Source organism: Atractosteus spatula, chromosome 10 (assembly GCF_055471065.1).
Source record: "Atractosteus spatula isolate fAtrSpa1 chromosome 10, fAtrSpa1.hap1, whole genome shotgun sequence".
Classification (NCBI taxonomy): Eukaryota; Metazoa; Chordata; class Actinopteri; order Semionotiformes; family Lepisosteidae; genus Atractosteus; species Atractosteus spatula.
The window spans coordinates 29,829,058-29,849,276 of record NC_142715.1 but is presented as its reverse complement, the minus strand read 5'-3'; the positions used below and the strand labels follow the sequence as shown (position 1 = coordinate 29,849,276).

The 20,219-nt window shown below is 40.0% G+C and overlaps 1 protein-coding gene across 1 annotated transcript; it reads right to left on the bottom strand.

The window, feature by feature from the left end:
- Window positions 1-9,878: 9,878 nt before the first annotated feature.
- LOC148827845 (uncharacterized) lies at window positions 9,879-11,622 on the bottom strand. Its single transcript, XM_088926385.1, has 3 exons — window positions 11,581-11,622; window positions 10,431-10,859; window positions 9,879-10,179 (listed from the first exon to the last, which is right to left on the bottom strand). The coding sequence occupies exons 1-3, from the start codon at window positions 11,620-11,622 to the stop codon at window positions 9,958-9,960; spliced, it is 693 nt and encodes a 230-aa protein (XP_088782511.1). The 3' UTR covers window positions 9,879-9,957.
- Between the last annotated feature and the right edge of the window lie 8,597 nt (window positions 11,623-20,219).

The following is a 20,219-nucleotide window of genomic DNA, read 5'->3' as shown; positions in this document are numbered from 1 at the left end:
ATATCACTTTGCATTAAGTCTTAGTTTCTCTTGTTGTTGATTCTTTTTGCAGTCATTGGATTTTCTTATTGTAGGTACTGGAATGTTTTGTTTCTAAAGGAACAAGTACATTTTAATCCCATGTTGAGAATAAGGAAAAACAGTTTCCGCTGTTAAGCTATGAAGACTCTGAAACTGGCCCAACATTTCTCTTTGGAAGAAGCGATACAGGGTACAACGATACATTACACTTGTAAAAAGTCATTTTCTAAGCTATAGCGGTATGTTTGCACTAAAGAAACACAATAAAATGTGAATTGTTAGATCTTCTTCTGAGTCTGGTGTTCTTGTCTGCTGAGCTGAACTTGCTTCAGCTTGCCTCCTGTGCGGAGCGAATTCTGGGGATCATCACTGGGAAACTGGGGTGTCTATCAGATGTTGCAAAACATCAGAAAGTGGGCGTTCTTTGAAAGATGGGAGCTGGAAGTTCGGGTCACTTGATTTCCGAATATTTCAGCTTTTCTCTGCTTTCATGTAATTGAAGTAAAAAATGGAAGGACCCTTCATTCCCCTAGATGTGAGATGTGTTCCTTTAAAAAAAACGACAGCCCTAATATTGAGGTGTTGAATGAAAACTGCAGAAGAGGCTTCATGACGAGTCACACTGCAGGGGAACAGTAGCTCATGTGCGACGCCTGTGCAATAACTTTGATTCAAGAACCACAGGGAAGACCTATTTGATGGTTCGGGTGTAGCAGTACACTAGGAATCCAGCAGGTGACGCTCTTGTTCTGTTTTAATATCACTATGTTGTTGTAGAGGACTAGTGACGGCGATATACAATAATAATAATAATTGCTTACACTTATATAGCGTTTTTTCTGGACACCCCACTCAAAGCGCTTTACAGGTAATGGGGATCCCCTCCACCAGCACCAATGTGCAGCCCCACCTGGATGATGCTACGGCAGCCATAGTGCGCCAGAACGCTCCCCACACACTAGCTCTCAGTGGGGAGGAGAGCAGAGCGATGAAGCCAGTTCAGAGAGGGGGGTTATTAGGAGGCCATGATTGGTAAAGACGAGGGGGGGATTAGGCCAGGACACCGGAGATTTTTTAAGAATTAAAAAAAAAACTCTTGAATGTAGGTGCTCGGATGTTCTCTCCCATTAGAATCCCTGTGATCGGTTTACTTCAGAACTGAGTGGACTGGAGGGTGAACGCCCCCTGCTGGCCTCACTAACACCTCTCCTGGCAGCAGCCTTAGTTTTTCACAGGAGGTCTCCTCTCCAGGTACTGACCCAGCTCACACCTGTTGAGCTTCAGTGGGGCTGCCAGCTGGGAGTTACAGAGTGATATGGCTGCTGGCCAACAAGTTGATTCATCATTCAGGCCTCCTCGGACGTTGAAAGGAGGTGAATCATGTGGGCTCTTGTTCACACGCTTGTGAATTCAGGCGCTACAGACAGCTTGGGAATTCTCTTTGTGTTTTGATTTCTTCAGTGCGGTGAAGCGACGCTACCACGTCCGGCCAGTAGGGGGAAGCAGCGGTTTAGCCTGAATCTCGTCAGCGCGACCCTGTCCGGATGAACCTGCGTATGTGTGTGAGCAAGCAGCGCTTCTGGTGTGAAGTGTTAGTCCTAACAGGCGGGTGAACAATGTATATTTTTACTGAAAATATTTATTATTCTTATTTAGGTATACTATACTAAATTGGTATCAGCAAAGGTGATCAAAATAATTCTGCAGCTCCTCTCCAACTTCTGGAGAAGTATATTTAAAACTGGGCCGGGAAGCGTTTCTTTACACAGTGAAATACTACGTCCAGTTATGGTCACCCCATTATAGAGAATATGTTGCCCAGATATATATTTTTAATCTCCCCTTTTTATCCATATCTAATGCAAATCATTTTGCATGGAAAAGATATTGCTGCTCTGCTATCAGTCCAGACAAAAACAACCAGATACTAACCTTAAGCTCCAGAAAACACACTGACAGGCTGAAGAAAGTGAATCTCTGTTAGAATGAACAGAGAAACATGATCCAGAGGAGACAAGTGAAATCTACATTGAAGGACATTTAGAACTGAGAACAGGAGGCGCTTCTGTACACGGAGGGGGGCAGGGGATGGGGAACAAACTGCCCAGCCCTGTGGTTGAAGCCGATACCCTGGCTTCTCACCAGCCACAGCTGGGTGAGCTCCTCCAGTCAGGACAGGAGGCTCTTCTGTACACAGAGGGGGGTGGAGGTGTGGAACAAGCTGCCCAGTCTTGTTATTAAAGCCAATACCCTTATTTCTTTTAAGAATGAGAATCTTCAAACTGTGATTTTCTCATCTCCAGCTAACACTTGGATCGATTAACTACTAACTACCCATCAGGCCAGCAATTCAAGGTGCTTTATTGGCATGACCAATGAGTACAATCAATGTTGCCAAAGCAAAACAAATACAGTTAACATAAAACAAAAATCTACAGACATTTACAATAAAGACACAATAATTAAATATTTACATATAGATTTATGGAGCATTATTGGGAGACAGGTTCACTGTTCCTCAGGCTGGGACAGGAGATCACACACTGTATTATTATTATTGAGAGACAGGCTCACTGTCTGTTCCTCGGGCTGGGACAGGAGATCACACACTGTATTATTATTATTGGGAGACAGGCTCACTGTCTGTTTCTCAGGCTGGGACAGGAGATCACACACTGGTCTGCCAGTTCAACAGAGTTCCCTCTTCCCTCTCCCAGTAGGATTGGGACCTGTTGTGATTCTGGCAGGTGTGGGAACTGTGGTAATACAATTCTGAATTTAGGGAAGAATGTTTCTCTAATCACGGAGTATCTGCCACAGTGCAGTGGGAAGTGCACCTTTGTCTCTATTTCTCCTCGCTGGCAGTGGGAGCACAGCCTGTCCTCTCTGGGCAGCCAGGTCTGCCTGTGTCGCCCAGTTTCTATGGCCAGGCTGTGGTCACTGAGCCTGTACTTCGTCAGGGTCTGTTTCTCTTTGCTGTTATTTAGCTTGGATAGATATTCGGCTGGTGTGTATTGTCTGTTTAGGGTTCTGTAGCATTCCAGTTTATGTTGTGTTTGTGTGTGTGTCCCAGTGTGTGAGATATTGCTGTTTGATTTGTGCTGTGATGTGGTTGAGTCTGAGTTGTGGTGCTCTAGCAGTGCTGTCCTGAGGCTGGTTAGTGTCAGTATGGCTTGGGTCAGTGAGCCCCAGGACCAGCTGGCTCAGAGGACTCTGTTTTGGGCTCAGCTCTTGGCTCGGCAGGGCTTTGTGGTAATAGGAGTTGGTCGCTGTTCTGTAGGTGAAGCCAATACTTTAATACTCTCTTCTGTATGTGCCCTATAGCTGCCTCTTGTTTGTGACCTGTCTTGTGTCCTCTGTCCAGGAAGGCATGGCTTTTCTAACAGGTGCAGCTGTCCTGTGCAGAATCAAAAGCGTCTGATGTTTGAGAAACAGTCTGTGGGTCTTGGAAACAGGTACACAGGCCTGTGTGGTATCCATTTTTACACACTTGTCTTTCTCATCCTCATGTTTTTTTTTTTGGGGGGGGGAGGGCTTTTCTGACCTGAATTCTGCCTGATGATTCATTTCAGGGAGGCTGAAGAGTAAACCAGCACACAGCCCAGCAGAGACACAGGAACAGAAACAACACAGAAAACTGTCAATGTGAACCTGTTGTCAAATTCTCCACCTTCCTCACCAGCCCCCTCTCCTCCTGAAACCAGTGTGACTATCATATGCCTAAGAAAGTAAATATAGAGAGTGGTTGAGCTCATGGAAACATCTGCGGTCATCGTACTGAACATCGCTCTGAAGCTCTTGTGCAGAGGTGAGGTCAGGCTGCGGTCAGTGCTGCTGGCTGGTGCACACAGGCTGCACTGTGCCCTTGATCTGCCCGCTGGGGTACAGTTCAGGGCTCGATAGCTTGGATGAGCAAAGGCATCACACAGGAAACTTTGAGAAATATAATCTTGTTTGGCTGCTTTCTTGCTTACTGCTTATGAAAATCTTACTTTATCTACTGTATGGTGTTAGTCTTTTTTTTTTCAAGCAGCCATATCACTCTGCAGCTCACAACTGGCAGTTCACTGAAGCTCAGCAAGTGTGAGCCTGCTCAGTACCTGGATGGGAGACCTCCTGGGAAAAACTAAGGCTCCTGCTGCTGAAAGTGGTGTCAGTGGGGCCAACAGGGGGCGCTCACCCTGCAGTCTGTGTGGGTCCTAATGCCCAAGTATAGTGAAGGATGAGACATAAAACTGAGATCCTGACTCTCTGTGTTCATTAACAATCCCAGGGTGTTTCTGGAAAAGAGTAGGGGTGTTACCCTGACCAAATTCCCCCCCTGTCCTTTACCCATCATGGCCTCCTAATAACCCCCCTCTATGAATTGGTTTAATTCCTCTGTTCTCCTTCTCACTGATAGCTGATGTGTGGTGAGCGTTCTGGCACACTCTGGCTGCTGTTGGATCATCCAGGTGGGGCTGCACACTGGTGGTGGTGGTGGAGGGGATCCCCATGACCTGGGAAGAGCTCTGAGTGGAGAGAAAAGTGCTTTATAAGTGTAAGCAATTATTATAATTATTAATTGTCCCTACAGGCAAACCTGTTTAGTAACAGATGACTCTGTTTACAGTCAGTTATTAAAAGATTGGGTTTTATCAGTGCTCTGCATTTCTGGACCTGGGGTGCTGTCTGTGTGGAGTTTGCATGTTCTCCCCATGTTCGCGTGGGGGTGTGTGTGTCCTGTGATGGACTGGTGTCCTGTCCAGGGTGAATCCTGCCTTGTGCCTGTTGCTTGCTGGGACAGACTCCAGCTCCCCTGTGACCCTGTACTGGATAGAGCTGTTAGAAAATAGATGGGTGGATATCGTGCATTATCTATTTTATCATCGTATCTATTTATTTATATTTCAAGGAATTTACAAGATATCTGCCAAGAAGACATTTCTTAATGTAAAATAGAGATATTTCAGCTCAGAAGAAAAAAAAATCTACATTTTTAGAAATTCTTGGATCACTCCAGTTTTCAACAAAAGACTCCTAAATTTCATTTCAGAGGAAGTTGTCTGCATGGTTCCAATTCATCAAATCAATGGAGCAAAACAACCAGACATACAGAAAAATGATAAAACTAACAGAAATCACAGTTTCACAGGATTTTTGTGTAAGAGGACAATTCAATCCAGTTTAACTAGTTCTCCACTGGAAGTCTTGATAAAAAAAACTTTATTTTATGGGTTGTTACACATTTATCAATTTTGATTTCCAGTACTCAACCTGATTATGTTTTTCAGTTCTGCTAAGTGCTCTTTGTGTATTATGTGTACTTTACTTTCACTTTTTCACTTTCACTTTTTTTTGCTTAATCTCAGGATATGTAGTGGGTTGTGTGTTGTAGCCACTTCTCTTCTTGTGCTCTGTGTTTTGTTTGCTGATCTCTATAGTGGCGTACTGCAGTCCTGCCTCCTCTTCCTGCAAACACACAGACACACAGCACAGCTGATGGTGAGGATGAGTCTGAACACACACACACACACACACACGCGCGCTCTGCTAATTTCATCTGTGACCCACCTGACACACACTGATAAGACTGGCCAAATTGTTTCAGTCAAAATCAAAACTGCAGAAAAACACTTAGCGGTCCATAAAAAAATTGCCTTCACAAATACAATAATTACTAATAACAACTGGATAACACAACTGGATAACACACATTCACTCTTGGTTTTTAAGTTTTGTTTGTTGAAACGAGATATGATCTGAGAATGTGTTATATCATAGATAGAGGCAGACACTCCAGGTGATGAGACACAGTGTCCTGTCTGAAATAAAAATCTGGTCGGTACCTTGCTGTGTCCTCCAGTCTGGGGGCGACTCTCAGAGCTTCTACTGCCTGGTTTTTAAGGTGGAAACACAATTATACTCCACTGTGACCCCCAAAAATACAACACAGGCAGAAAAAAAGTCTCCAAAATAAAATTTCCAGATAGGAGAAAATTGTCACTCATCCAAAAGTTCCCTTTGGCACCCAAAATCCAGCACTGAGTGTATAAAATGTCTAAGTATAACTTTTTACAGATCATCACAGTATTTGTGGTTCAATGGTAAAATTCTTGCCTGACATGTGGGAGGCTTGGGTTTGATTCTCAGCCAATGCATCAATCTTTGCAGCTAGCTGCTACATCACCTTGCAACTAACAACTGAAAACCCACTGAAACTGCACAGCTGTGAACCTGGTCAGTACCTGGATGGGGGAGACCTGTGGTGGGAGAAGTGGTGTTAAGAGACTCTTAAGATCTTCCAGAGGTGCCTGTCTAATAGCATTAGTTACTTTCAAGATTGCTCAAGAGTGTACCTTTCACTGATTCACAAATATTAATGATGGGGGTGTACCATCAAGATGCTTTACAACTGTAGAGACTGATAACCCACTGAATCACAGATCACTCCCCACTGCACATCAATGGCTCCCCTGTGGAGACAGCTATAAGTACTGTTTCTTGGTGTGCATATCACAGATGACCTTACTTGGACCATCAACACCAGCTCCCTTGCTAAAAAAAGCACATCATCGTCTCCACTTCCTTCTGTGACTGAGAAGGGCAAACCTCCACCCTATACTATCCACATTCTATAGAGGTACCATCGAGAGCATCTTGACAAACTGTATCATTGTTTGGTTTGGGAATTGTAAGGTCTTAGACTGCAGGTCCCTGCAATGTATTGTCAATACAGCAAGAAACATCATTGGAGCCTCCCTTCCGACCATTCAGGACTTATACCACAAATGCTGCACACACAAAGCCTTCAGTATTGTGGATGATCCCTCCCACTCTTTCTGCAACCTCTTTGCCCTCCTACCATATGGTAAAAGGTATCTCGGTATACGGGCCAGCGCCACCACCCTCCGTAACAGCTGTTTTCCACAGGCTGTCAGACTCCTCAACACCCTGGTACTTACTGCACCTACTCCAAATCTGGAAACTTAGTTTTTTTTTGCCTAATGTCAGGCATACTGTCTGATGTATTCTTTGCACAATTCATTGCACAATCCTGAATATTGCACTATGCACATTGCACTTTATGTAGCCTGTACATACAGAAATGTCTATGTCTACATTATCTAAAGCATTGTCTTGTCAGTGTCTTGTCTGTATTCGCACCGTAGACCTGGAGAACGATATCTCTCTCCTCTGTATACTTGTATATGGTTGGAATGGTAGGATGAAGTAAAATACTGCTTTGAATTTTAATGACATTATATTCAACTGCAGGACTTGGGGAGTGTTTTTTGTTTTTCCATCAAAGGCAATTCCTTCATCTAAAACTCAAAAAATGCTATTTAAACTGCAGAATGGTACAACTTCTAAAATCTTTGTACACATTTCTCTGTTATTGATGTTTTTTTTTAACAAAGTTCCATTTTCATGTCTGAACAGGGACACTTTATCATTCTAACTTTATGCCACCCTTAAGTCCTCTGAGGACTGTCTGTCTGCTAGCATGTATTTTGTAAGCTTTTGTTTTTAAACAGAGATCAAATATGAAAAAGATTTCCGATGCCACCTTGCACTCCATGTTAGATTGTAGCAAGAAAGCAGCGGTGGGGGTGGGGGCACTCGGTGTAGTTGTTACCCAATGGTTAAAATGATGTTTTTTCCCCCAAAAATGTAAATTATTGATCATAAGCTCCAGCGAACTCTGTATATAATGACTTTGGTGGTCATTATATACAGAGGATATAAAATGTCTACACACCCTTATTGAAATTGCAAGTTTTTGTGATGTAAAGCCAGAAATCAAGATAAATCATTTCACACGTTTTTACATCTTTAATGTGACCTTGCAACCAACAAAATTCAAGAGAAAAACAAGTAGAAAAATACTTGAAATGAAAAAAAACCTACAACACCCTGGTTGCAAAAGTGTGCACACCCTTTTATAATGGGTCTGTAGCTGTTTTCAGAGTTAACCATTCACATTCAAAATCATGTCCAAAGGTAAGTAGCATACACCTGCCATCAATGAAAGTGATTATGATTAACCCCAAATTAAAATCAGCTGTTCCTGTAGGATTTCCTTGAAACTTTCGTTTCAAACATCCTACTGGGATAGCCATGGTCCGCAAAGAGCTGACAAAACATCTACGGGATCTTATTTTTGAAAGGTATCAATCAGGAGAGGGGTATAAAAGAATATCAAAGGCATTGGATATACTATGGAGCACTGTGAAGACTTTCACCAATAAGTGGAGAAAATGTGGCACCACAGGGACATTGACAAGATCAGGACAACCCTCCAAAGTTGATGACAGGACAAGGAGAAACCTTATCAGGGAGCTGCAGGAATTTCTGGCAGGTACTGGTCACTCCTTGCATGTGACAACAATCTCCCGTATTCTGCACATGTCTGGGCTATGGGGTAGGGTGGCAAGATGGAAGCCATTTCTCACAAAAAAGAACATCCAAACATTTTTGCAAGGAAGAGTGGGATAAAATTGCAAAGTCCAGGCGTGCAAAGTTGATAGAGACGTATTAACAAAGACTTACTACAATAATAAACACAAACTGTGTGTGTTCCACAAAGTATTAATTGGGGGGGGGGGGGCACACTTATGCAACCAGAGTGTTGTAGGTTTTTTAATTTAAATTATTTTTCCTAATAATTATCTATTTGTTGGTCACATTAAAAAAAGTCTGACATGATTTATCTTGATTTCTGGCTTTACGTCACACAAACCTGCAATTTCAATAAGGGTGTGTAGACTTTATATATCCACTGTATTGGTACAGAAAAACAGGAGGAATTGCTCCACTCCTATTAAGCATAAACTGAAACAGGATAAGAATGGGACATTGCGTATGTGTGTGCATGTGTCAATGCATTATCTACATCATAGTGCCTTTCTCATTTGAAAGATACTAGAAGGACCACAAACAAGCCACCTTGTCAAGAGTGGGATTCAAACCCATGCCTCCAGGGTGACACCAATATTTAAAACTTTGGAAAAATGTGTCAGCTTTTATAAACCATCTTATTTGTGAAGTGAATGTTGAATTTGAGGGAAAAGCGAAGATGCTCACTAAGGTGGGGATGACAGGTTCTGGCAATGTGGGAACTGCGAATCATATTCCTGCGAGGTTATCAGAAAATAATATTTAATTGCATTTAATTTATGTGGCTGTTAATGTGTATATATATATTATTTGTCCTGTCCAGATTAAACAAAAAAATAGTTGCATAAAATAGGAATTAGTAGTACTGGTGTCAAAATAGATTTTCTTAATAGGACAGATTCATACAATATCTCTTGATTCTTTATTATTTTCCCCTTTATTGCATATATATTTCTTGTATTTCATATTTATCCTCTCTGGGGATAAATACATTTTAGATTGTGCAACAAAGACTTTGAGCTTTTATGGTAGCATTATTGAGATTTGTATTTTTTGTGTGACACTTAAGGATCCTATTCTGTTTTATACATGTTTTTTGCTTAACACAGTAAGTTTAAAGTTATGCAATTACAAGCCTATCCAATGACAACAGTTTTAATTGTAAATTAAACAGGACTAAACTTAACATACCAAGACTACAAAGAAATAAAGAATTAATTCAATTTAGACTTAAATCATTTTAAAATTAAATAAAACTAAAACGTTTATACATTTTAATATACACATAAATTATACTGCATGACAAGAACTAATTATGTTTAAACTTTTAGGAACAATTAAGAGGTTTATTCCAACCTGAAAAGAGACGAAAGGAAACACAATGTTTCGGCTGTGAAGCCTTCTGAAGGTGTTACATGCTGACTTAGCTACCTACTTGAACTAATAAGACATTTTAGTTGACATGACTAAGACTATGATTAAATCAAAAACTGGTGACTAAATTGGTGTGTTTTTAAGTCAACTGACTGGATAAAACTCCTCACACAATGACTGTAGCTATATGACCTCTGTCCTGTGTGACTGCACTGGTAGACACTGAAGGTCTCTTGAATGACTGTGCTGGTGCACTCTGAAGGTATTTGAGTGCCTAAAACTCTTCCCACACCGACTGCAGCTGAATGGCCTCTCTCCTGTGTAAGTGCGCTGGTGAGCTCTTAAGGAACTTGAATCATTAAAACTCTTCCCACACTGACTGCAGCTAAATGGTTTCTCTCCTGTGTGATGTGCTGGTGGCTTTTTAAGTTGCTTAACTGACTAAAACTCTTCCCACACTGACTGCAGCTGAATGGCCTCTTTCTTGTGTGAATGTGCTGGTGGCATTTTAAGTTGTTTAAATGCCTAAAACTCTTTCCACACTGACTACAGCTGAATGGTTTCTCTCCTGTGTGAATGTGCTGGTGTCTTTTTAAATGGCTTAACCGACTAAAACTCTTCCCACACTGACTGCAGCTGAATGGCCTCTCTCCCATGTGAGTGCGCTGGTGAGCTCTTAAGGAACTTGAATCACTAAAACTCTTCCCACACTGACTGCAGCTAAATGGTTTCTCTCCTGCGTGAATGTGCTGGTGTCTTTTTAAGTTGCTTAACTGACTAAAACTCTTCCCACAATGACTGCAGCTGAATGGCCTCTCCCCTGTGTGAATGTGCTGGTGTCTTTTTAAGTTGCTTAACTGACTGAAACTCTTCCCACACTGACTGCAGCTGAATGGCCTCTCTCCTGTGTGAATGTGCTGGTGGCATTTTAAGTTGCTTAAATGCCTAAAACTCTTCCCACACTGACTGCAGCTGAATGGTTTCTCTCCTGTGTGAATGTGCTGGTGTCTTTTTAAATGGCTTAACTGACTAAAACTCTTCCCACACTGACTGCAGCTAAATGGTTTCTCTCCTGTGTGAATGTGCTGGTGGGCTCTTAATGAACTTATATCAGTAAAACTTCCCACACTGACTGCAGATGAATGGTCTTTCTCCTGTGTGAATGTGCTGGTGTCTTTTTAAATGGCTTAACTGACTAAAACTCTTCCCACACTGACTGCAGCTAAATGGTTTCTCTCCTGTGTGAATGTGCTGGTAGGGTTTTGAAATACTAGACTGACAGAAATGCTGCTCCTGTCTGTGCCTTAATGACAGTTTGTCCACTCCATCTGAGCAAGGCCTTGAGTGATTCTTCCTCATCCTCTGATTGTGCTGGGGTCTCTTATTCTGCAAATGCTCCATGGAATGGTCTTGCGCTATGTGCTGAAACTCAGCTGTGTTTTCTCCATCATGTCCCTCAGTGTGCTGTTCAGAAGTATGAATCATCTGGGACACCTTCTCCAGCTCCCTAAGACTAAAAGCATCCAGTTCATTCTGTTGTTCATCTCTGGGCCCAAGAACAGGCACAGACTTCAGTTCATTAATTTCAATACTTTTCTTAGTAACCAGATGATTAAACCTGTGTGTAAAGTCATCAGATACTAAAGGATCATATGACTGTTTAAAACACCTCTGAAATGACAGTCTCTCCAATTTAACAGAACAAGGTCTAATTATTATCAAGCCCTGAAGGAGCTTCTGTTGTTCCTCCCTGTACTGACTCTCCTCTGCGTGCTGTAACTCAGTACTGTTCTCTTCACCAGGTACATCAGTCTGCTGCTCTGCAGCGTCAATCAACTTGGGCTCCATGTCCTGCTCTGTAAAATTAAAAACATCCAGTTCTTCACTGTGCTCTTGTACAGAGACACAGCCCAGTTCATTATAACCTTGTGCAATGTTGTATGGGTCCAGATTGGTAATCTTGTCTATAAAACCGTCAGATAGGAAGAAGCCAGGTGTTTCACTCGCAGGCTCTGTCTTCATCATTGGCACAGAGCTCTCTGTGTGCTGCTCACTGACTTTCTCTTTCTCTTCTGCAGCAGTGAGCTCTGTCTCCTGCATCATACTGGAGCCCCACCCCTCCTCACTGTGCTGCTGTTCAAGAGGAGCCCTTTCTCCATCATTAGGGAGAGTACTGGCCTCTGAGCCTGCAAAAATAGGAGAAAAGGACAAGACCTTTAATATCGGCTGAGAGTAGAATTTAAAAGGCAAATAACACCATGGAGATACAAAAACAAAAACTTTAAGATATAGGGATTTTAGCATCTAGGCAGACCACCACAGAATACTAAAACATCCCAATGTTCATTTTATCCTTTAATAGTACACATTTAATCAACAGTGTTAATTTAATCTATAAAAATTATGACGAAATGTTCTGTCAGTTTTTCATTTTAATTAAAGAAAATGAAACACAAAAATAATCCACAATGATAATGACAAAGACTTGCTTGCTTTGCATTTCTGTTTCAGTGCACTAAAATGACACAAAATGACCTACTGGAGGTTTACTGACCTAAACTCACAGTGAAATTAATTTTGCAACATGAGATTAACTATCTGTGTATTTACTTTGTCTGGCAAATAGCAGGCTGGGTGTAAAAGGTACAATCCTAAATCTGAGTCTGTATGTGGACTGTGCATTGCCCAAGGGCTACGAATGTGTAAGAATCACAGTTATCAAGATGTGCCATTTTCCATCTTCTTCTGTTTTCCAGCTGTCTCCCATTTCTGGATGGTCTTTTCAACACCTCATGTCATGAATTCTTATTGTCTGGTACAGTGAGATGTATACACTAGGCTAATCAGATTAAAGAAAAATAAAAGCTGCGGAGAAGAAAGACATGCTTCTGGTTCTCCATGCTATCAGCTGGAAGAAAAAGATATGGAGTCAGGAATTATTTCATGTAAGTATTTCATCAGACCAAGAAAAACTCTTGTACAACATTACTGAAGATCAACAGAACTCAGCCACATTATGAGTTGAAATCTACAATAAATCTGAAGTGCCATCTGAGCTGCAGCACCCAGACACTAAAATAAAGAGATCTGTTTTTTATATTGCAGCTAGTCAACAAATTAACTAGAAAACTAAGCAGGAATAAACTGCTTTACAGCTTGCAGATTATCGTGTAAGAAATAAGTTACGCTTTTTAAATGTGAGAGTATGTCGAACACGCTAAATGTGCTGCATTTTAGCTTCATAATGGTGCTCTGTCAGAAATGTGATTTTTGTTCAGATTTTATTTTCAAAATGTTACAGTGACTCTGTAAAATGCTTTTTTGTGTACTGTCCATTTCACAGCATGTAATATCCAGTAGAAAATATATTTTTTAGTAACATGTAGTTTGTGTATGTGGCTGGGTGTTTACTTAACGAGAAAATATTTTGTACCAACATCTTATAGCATGTGCAGCCATTACCGTCTCATTTCTTCAGAAGAGTGTGTGAAGTAAAAATATGCTTGCAAACATTCAAGGTCAAAATTCTTCTTTGAGTAGGGTACCTTTAAAGCAGAGATGACTGCAACAAAAAGTTTAGGTGCTCCCTCTCTTTAAAGCCCTGGCCAATTCCGAAGACAGTACATACAATTAAAATTCAAACTGAATTAAAAACTACACATTCCTGTTAACGTTGCGGTACATGTGATCTTGAGTTTAACAAACGAAACAGGGCGAAAAATCAGTCACATGACTTTGGGGAGTCATGTTTTGGGGAGTTTTGAAAGTTTAACATATCCGCAACAAAGTGCAACTTACACGATAGGCTACCTCAAATTGTCAGTTACACAACACTGTATGTCGCTTAAGTCACTCCTATTTGGCTTTTTAGTTATGGAGTCGGGAAGATGACCCCCCCTTCCCTCTAGGTGCCTGACTTGTTGCTATCTTTAACCATTCCATGTCCAAATCGCAGAGAGTGAGAGAGAGCAGGGATAGGCTACAGAAAAAAGTGAATCCCAACTACAATTGCAAAAGCTTGAGTATACAAAAAAAATAACAGAAAGCTGTGTGTTACAAAAAAACATGTGAACCTGAAGCAGATTTGGCAGAGATTGAGGAGCTTGAATAATCAGTTGCATTTCCGGCAGTATTAGAGTATGAAGGTTTGATAGGATAGAGAGCCAGAAAATCAGCTCACATGACAAACAGAACAATTCGGTCAGAGAGCCCTGTATGAATTAATAGCAAACATGGTTTAATGAAAAGCTTCTCAATTAATTGAGCATTCAGGTAGATTGCCAGGGTAAAGGATTTATAAATATATTTTGTTGTTTTTTTTAAACACATATATGATTTTTTCAAGAAAGTAATTTAGCCTTTGTCACTAATGGAACCAATAAATAAAGACAAATTTAGAAATCTAAAGATTTTTAATTCAATGCTGATAGCAGGATGAATTTAGGACTAAGCAGCTGTCAGGTTGAGTTGTGTATATTTGTATATTTTGTCGCTAAGTTAATGCAAGATGTTTACAGTGAAATCAGGTATTTAGAAATGACTCATTCCAAGGAGATTTTCAGAATAATTATAAATCTAGCAGGATAGAGAAAGCACAGGAAATAGGTAGTTAGATTGCTCAGATTAGTGAGAAAATAGAAAAAACAGTATACTTTAGATATTTTCTCTGAACCAAGGAAAACCTGATCATGTTTCTACTTTTGATATTTTTTTCTGAACCAGGGAAAACCAGATCATGTTTCTTTATAACAACAAAGCTTTTTTATTATTTTATAAAGCACCTTTAAAATTAGCATCTCAAAGCAATACAATAGGTGTAAAAACAGTTATAAGGACCACAAATTATAAAGTATATATAAGAAAGACAAGCAGTTAGAAGTGCCACTGAAATTAGAAAATGAAGAAGATACAGACACTAAATAACAGACTTTCTGAAAAGAAAGGTTTTTAGTTTAAATTTAAATGAACTCAGGGTAGGTGACTCTGATTTCACTAGGGATACAAATTCAGAGCTCTGGGGTGCAGCTAGAGAAGGCCCCATCACCCACAGAATGTAAGATGATCTTGAAGACCAGAGTCAGACGAACAAAGGTTGCAAGGTGGGGAGTAGATGGATAATAAGCCAGATAGGTACTGAATGAGGATGAGAATGTTGAAGTTGACTCGAAACCTGATAGGAAGCCAGTGCGAGGAATTGAAGACAGGCGTAATGTGATTGCTTGCTAGCAACCCGGTCAGGATTCTGGCTGCTAAATTCTGAACATATTGGAGATTGCTCAGTGTGTATTTAATTACCCCAGTGAACAAGATGTGCATTTATTTATTCTATGTTACAGTGTGTGGTCCATGTGTGCTTTTGTTGCTATGTTCCACACTTCCTGACCCTGATTGTTCTCCCTCCCCCATTGATCTATCTTTACACCATTGTTTCTGTGTGATGTCATCATCAATCAGCTTCTTGGCCAATCAGAGTACAGCTCCATTTTGTTTTTGTTTTTTTCTTTGGCACCACTCTAGTTCCCTACCCCTGTTTCTTATTGTGTCTTATTAAGTACCAGTCACTTATTCACCTTAAATGATCACTTTTGCACCAAAACTTATTACGCTTCCTAAGTCCCTCACCAGAACCCACCTGCATCCAAAAACTATCCTAAATGTTACACCTCTTTACCCCTAGACACTTGGGGTCGTAACATTTTAGAAAAAAAAACCTCTTCGTTTCTCTAGTTCCCTTTAAAAGAAAGGGAATCAGTGTGATTTTCCACAATGCAGAGTGCTACATGGCTGGTAGTTACATATGATATTTGTATATGTTAAACCAATGTCCTGACTCTCAGTGGTCATTAAAGATCCCCTAGGCATTTCTCGAGAAGAGTAGGGAGTTACCCCAGTGTCCAGGTCAAATTTCCCCCCATGGCCTTTACCGTGGCCTCAAAACCGTCCTAGCTATTGCTAGGCTCCAGATCTTCCCACAACCCTGAATGGGATAATGCGGTTAGGAGGATGGATGGATGGATGTTATAGACTGCAGAAGAAGATGATCAAGCTAACAGACTGAATGGTTACACATCTACTGAAAAAAAGCATGCTAACAACTATGCCTTTCTATTCCTTAGTTAATATATTTCACATTATTCATTCATAAAGTAGGAAGTACAATAAGCTTCTGCAAAAATAAATCTAAATGGTGAGAAAGCTGTGCTTAAAGATTAGGGACTTAGAAGTAAAAGAAACTACACTGTTTAATTTTAAATACTAACTTATAAACACAGAAGCAATGGGTGCCATTCACAATTTGCGCTATAGAATGCTCACTCTGTATTGTTGAGCTCTGCACCTCCTCTCTCTCTCTGTACTGCCTCCCTCTCAGAGAGCGCAGAGGGTGGTGTGCAATTTCCCCAGCCTCTGATTGGGGGGAAAAAAGACCTGATGATCTGCTCACACCAGAGGAAGAGAGGAGAATGTGATTTGCTCTGTAAGAAACGTGTGTTGCATTTATGAAATTCAACTATTTAAAACATTTAATTTAAAAGTAAAAAACCTACAGCATACACAAGTTTTCTAAGCTTATAGAAAACTTACAGAAAACTACAGAATTATTAACAGTGCCAAAACAGATGTTCTTATTAGGAAAGATTCATACGATGTCCCTCTATAAGATTATTTCTTATTAATCAAAAATAAATTACTTAATGTATTGATATTTGACATTTCTGGGGATCAATACTCTTTAGACTGTGCAACAAAAACTTGTGCTTTTTGACAAAAACTTATAAAATGTGTTAAATTTTTTCTTAGACATTTGATTATTTATTACAATTTAGTATTCATCATACCTTTATACATTTGATTATACAAATAAATTAAAATACTTAAAATGTGACTAAAACTTTGTTTTAATCAGTTTAATTAAGTTAATTAAGTCATATAATTAGAAACTAAAATGATTATAAAGTAATTATAGTGAAAATTTAGTTGATTGGACTAAATTAAAAATGGATGACTAGAAGGTGGCTATGATTAACAAACACTTTCACTGACTTGACTAAGACTATGACTAAATCAAAAACTGGAGGCTAAATTAACACTGCAAACAAATACACAGAAAAATAACATGCAGAATTAGCAACTTTTCTAAACACACATTACATTTGTTGGTAACAAATACCTCTAATTGACAGCAACAATCAGCATTGACCAGCAAAGTATTTTAATAACCACTTCAAGGTTTAAATGTTGAAACAGTGTGGTGATTGGTTGAAGCCCAAGCACAGTCCTCAGTGTGCTGTTTAAGGTTGAACTCTAGAAGCAGTGACTGGCTTAGACAGTGAATTCAGAGAGGGAGAGAGATGAACCAGGCAGGAAGGGAGACAGTCTGATACAGAACTGTTTAATTACAGAGAGGCTCCCATCTTAATCAGAAATAGGCAAGCTGGTGATTCAGAAAATAAACCAAAGAGGGGAAAAAAGGCAAAAAGGCACAGAGATAACCAGTGGGAGAAAATGAGACCGGAGATTATTTTCCACTGAGTCATTGCTTGACATGATAAGGGGGGGAAAGGGTTGTTTTGAATTTACTTTACTGAACATAATGCTAACACAAGTGCAAGACACTCATTAACAACAGTGAATGGAATCATAATAATACATAGAAAACTTTGTATTGCTCACTGGGATGTGGAAGCCTGACTCAGTGATCAAAATAATTGTAAAGTTTACCTTGGTTTACATTAGTTAATTCAATTCTAGGTAAATGATTAAGTGTTAATCAACAGTTCCAGAAGACAGCATAAAAGAAAAGGGACAGAGATAAGAACAGAGGAAACAAGAGAATATGAAGGTGAGAGCTCCTTGTTCTAGATCACCTGGAAAGATCAGACTGGAGCTAAGTATTTGAATCTTGTTAAAATAGCCTATTATTCTGTAATTTTTAGATCTCACATTGTCAGTGTAATGAATCCCTTGGTTAAGAACACTTTCTCCTGATTAGTGGGTGGATTTTGAGAATAAGCAGATAAATTGCCATTAATTTGGTAACATCAGGGTTAAGAGGGAGAGAGATTTAACTGCAGGCAGTTGATCTCTTCTGCTGGTCTTTGTAAGAGCTATTTAAGAGTTGAATACTTAGCAACAGTCAGGTTTTTCTGGGTAGATAGGAGGTGGGTCTCTGGGTCACCTTATTTATAAATTCCATAACTTGCATGTTGTATGTTTATTGTGTGTGTAGTTTAATGTGTGTATTGTCACTGTTAATAAATATTTGTTAGCCCAGTGTGTCTTACTTCTGACTCTTTTCTGTGTCGGAGCACAAGGAACTCAAGTGCTTGTCAATGTAATTATTTCTGTAAATGGGGGATGTAGATATATAATTTAACTGTTGATTTACCATCTGGGCCATTTCAGGCTGTTCCTCTAATTTCAAAACCCCCTATTTGTAAAAATTGGTGTCAACAATATTCTGTGATGGTATCCTATGCATGGTGTATCCCACACTGTGCCACTTGCATGCTGGGACAGGCTCCGACTCTACCGTGACCCTGTACTGGATAGAGTAGTGAATTCAACTGAGAGGAAACAACTCTCTCTAAAAGACTCATACACATTCTACTCTGTGCCTAATCCAAAGAGGTCAGGAAGAAAACAGTGGACATTACAGTGCTGGTACTCAACTGATCAATAAGAGCAGACAACACTGACCAGACAGGGTAGCACAGAAACACCAAGACAAAAACTCTGGGAACAGAGTTTGTCCTTTAAATTCCTTCAAAATCCAGGACACTCCTCCACAATCAATGAATACAGCAGAATCCCCAAACTGAAAACACCCCAATATGCTGCAGCTCACCAGAGACAATCCAATATTCACTTGCTCCTGCACCTCAAACCCCTGAACGTTAGAAAACATAAGAATGCATATGTAGTTCAGGTGGGTAGCTGCAAGCTGTAAGAATGCATATATCTATCGACTGATTGACCATTTTTATCCTGTTTAAAATGTCACGTTTACTTCCAGATTTTATTTGCTTTTGTAAAACCTAAATCACTGAGAAAACATTTGGCCAAGACTATATTAAAAATAAGTTAAATTAATTAAAAATATATTAAACATAGTTCCAAAGAAAAAAAAAACACTAAACAAGCAAGATACTAATGTATTCTGTAACAATGATGTAAATATAGTAGCTCATCATTTTTTACTCCAGTTACTGAATGATATAGACTAAACAGCATCTAAACAATGTGTTCTCGGCCCTGTTACTAAAATACAGATGAGGGGATGAGGCGAATGAGGGGTTAATACAGACAATAACTGGACACTCCAGTACATTAACACTGCACTGAGAGAGAGAGAGGTTAATACAGACACACTGACTGACTGGACACTACAGTTCATTAACACTGCACTGAGAGAGAGAAGGGTTAATACAAACACACTGACTGGACACTCCAGTACATTAACACTTCACTGAGAGAAAAAGGTTAATAAAAACACGAATATTCCGAATAATCCTGACAGAATATTCCAGAGGAATTACAGACAGTGGACTGGAATGTTAAACAAATATAAAAGCTAAACAAATATTGTATTTGTATTATAATAATTGTGTAATATTATATACTGTATATATATATATTTCCTAATAACATCGGATTACACACTGATTTAGAGAAACAGATGCTGAATCTGAACGAGTTGTTCTTAGCACCATAACCGGATTATAACAATTTCAGTTTCCAGTAAAGCATCCTGTCGCTATATCACACAAGTCTTTCCACTTCCGTATCTCCACTATATTCTCACCAGTGAGGAAGTTAAAGACACTGTTTTTAAACACACACACTCTGACTTCGTACAGGTCACCACACTGACCTGACAGCTCCAGTTTCGTGTCCATTTCTTCTTTTATTTCTGCAGTGACTTCACAGGGAAGCGTGTGTCCAACACGATCTGTCTGTCCCTGATCTCCTCCTGCTCCCGTCTCCTTCTCCCACAGCTGCAATCTCCACTTCAAGCTCTCGTTTTCCTTCTTCAGCTGCGCCATTTCACTCCCGACACTGTCCTCCACACACTGTGTGATTTTAAACACGGCCCGTCTCACCAGAGTCTGGGAGACACTGCGGAGTTTGTCTTGTAACTCGTCCTCAAAGTCAGACATCCTGTTTCTGAAAACGTCTGAAACTTCATACACGATCGATTTGAGCAAAACCTGCATGAAAGAGTGAAGCTGTTTGCAGATTCAACAAACACTCCGCCATCCTTCTTCAGAGTCGGTCGGAAACAAAGGCTAAATTGTGGAGTTTAAACGCAAAAACGTTCTTATTTTATTCTTCACAGATCCTGCATTCAGGCCTGTATTCCGTTCAAGCATTCCGTTCAACACAGCTGACAAATCGTAGCATAGTAAAAAAACAAAATAACTTTCTTCTTGATTATTTAGCTAAAA

Excerpts from the sequence above, each read along its gene's own strand:
- LOC148827845 (XM_088926385.1), bottom strand. The coding sequence starts at position 11,622 with ATGGAGCCCAAGTTGATTGACGCTGCAGAGCAGCAGACTGAT. Across the intron at positions 10,860-11,580 it reads CTGCAGAGCAGCAGACTGAT|CACATTCACACAGGAGAGAA; the intron begins GTACCTGGTGAA and ends AGAGCCCACCAG. Across the intron at positions 10,180-10,430 it reads GAGCTCACCAGCGCACTCAC|ACAGGAGAGAAACCATTTAG; the intron begins ATGGGAGAGAGG and ends CCAGCACATCAC.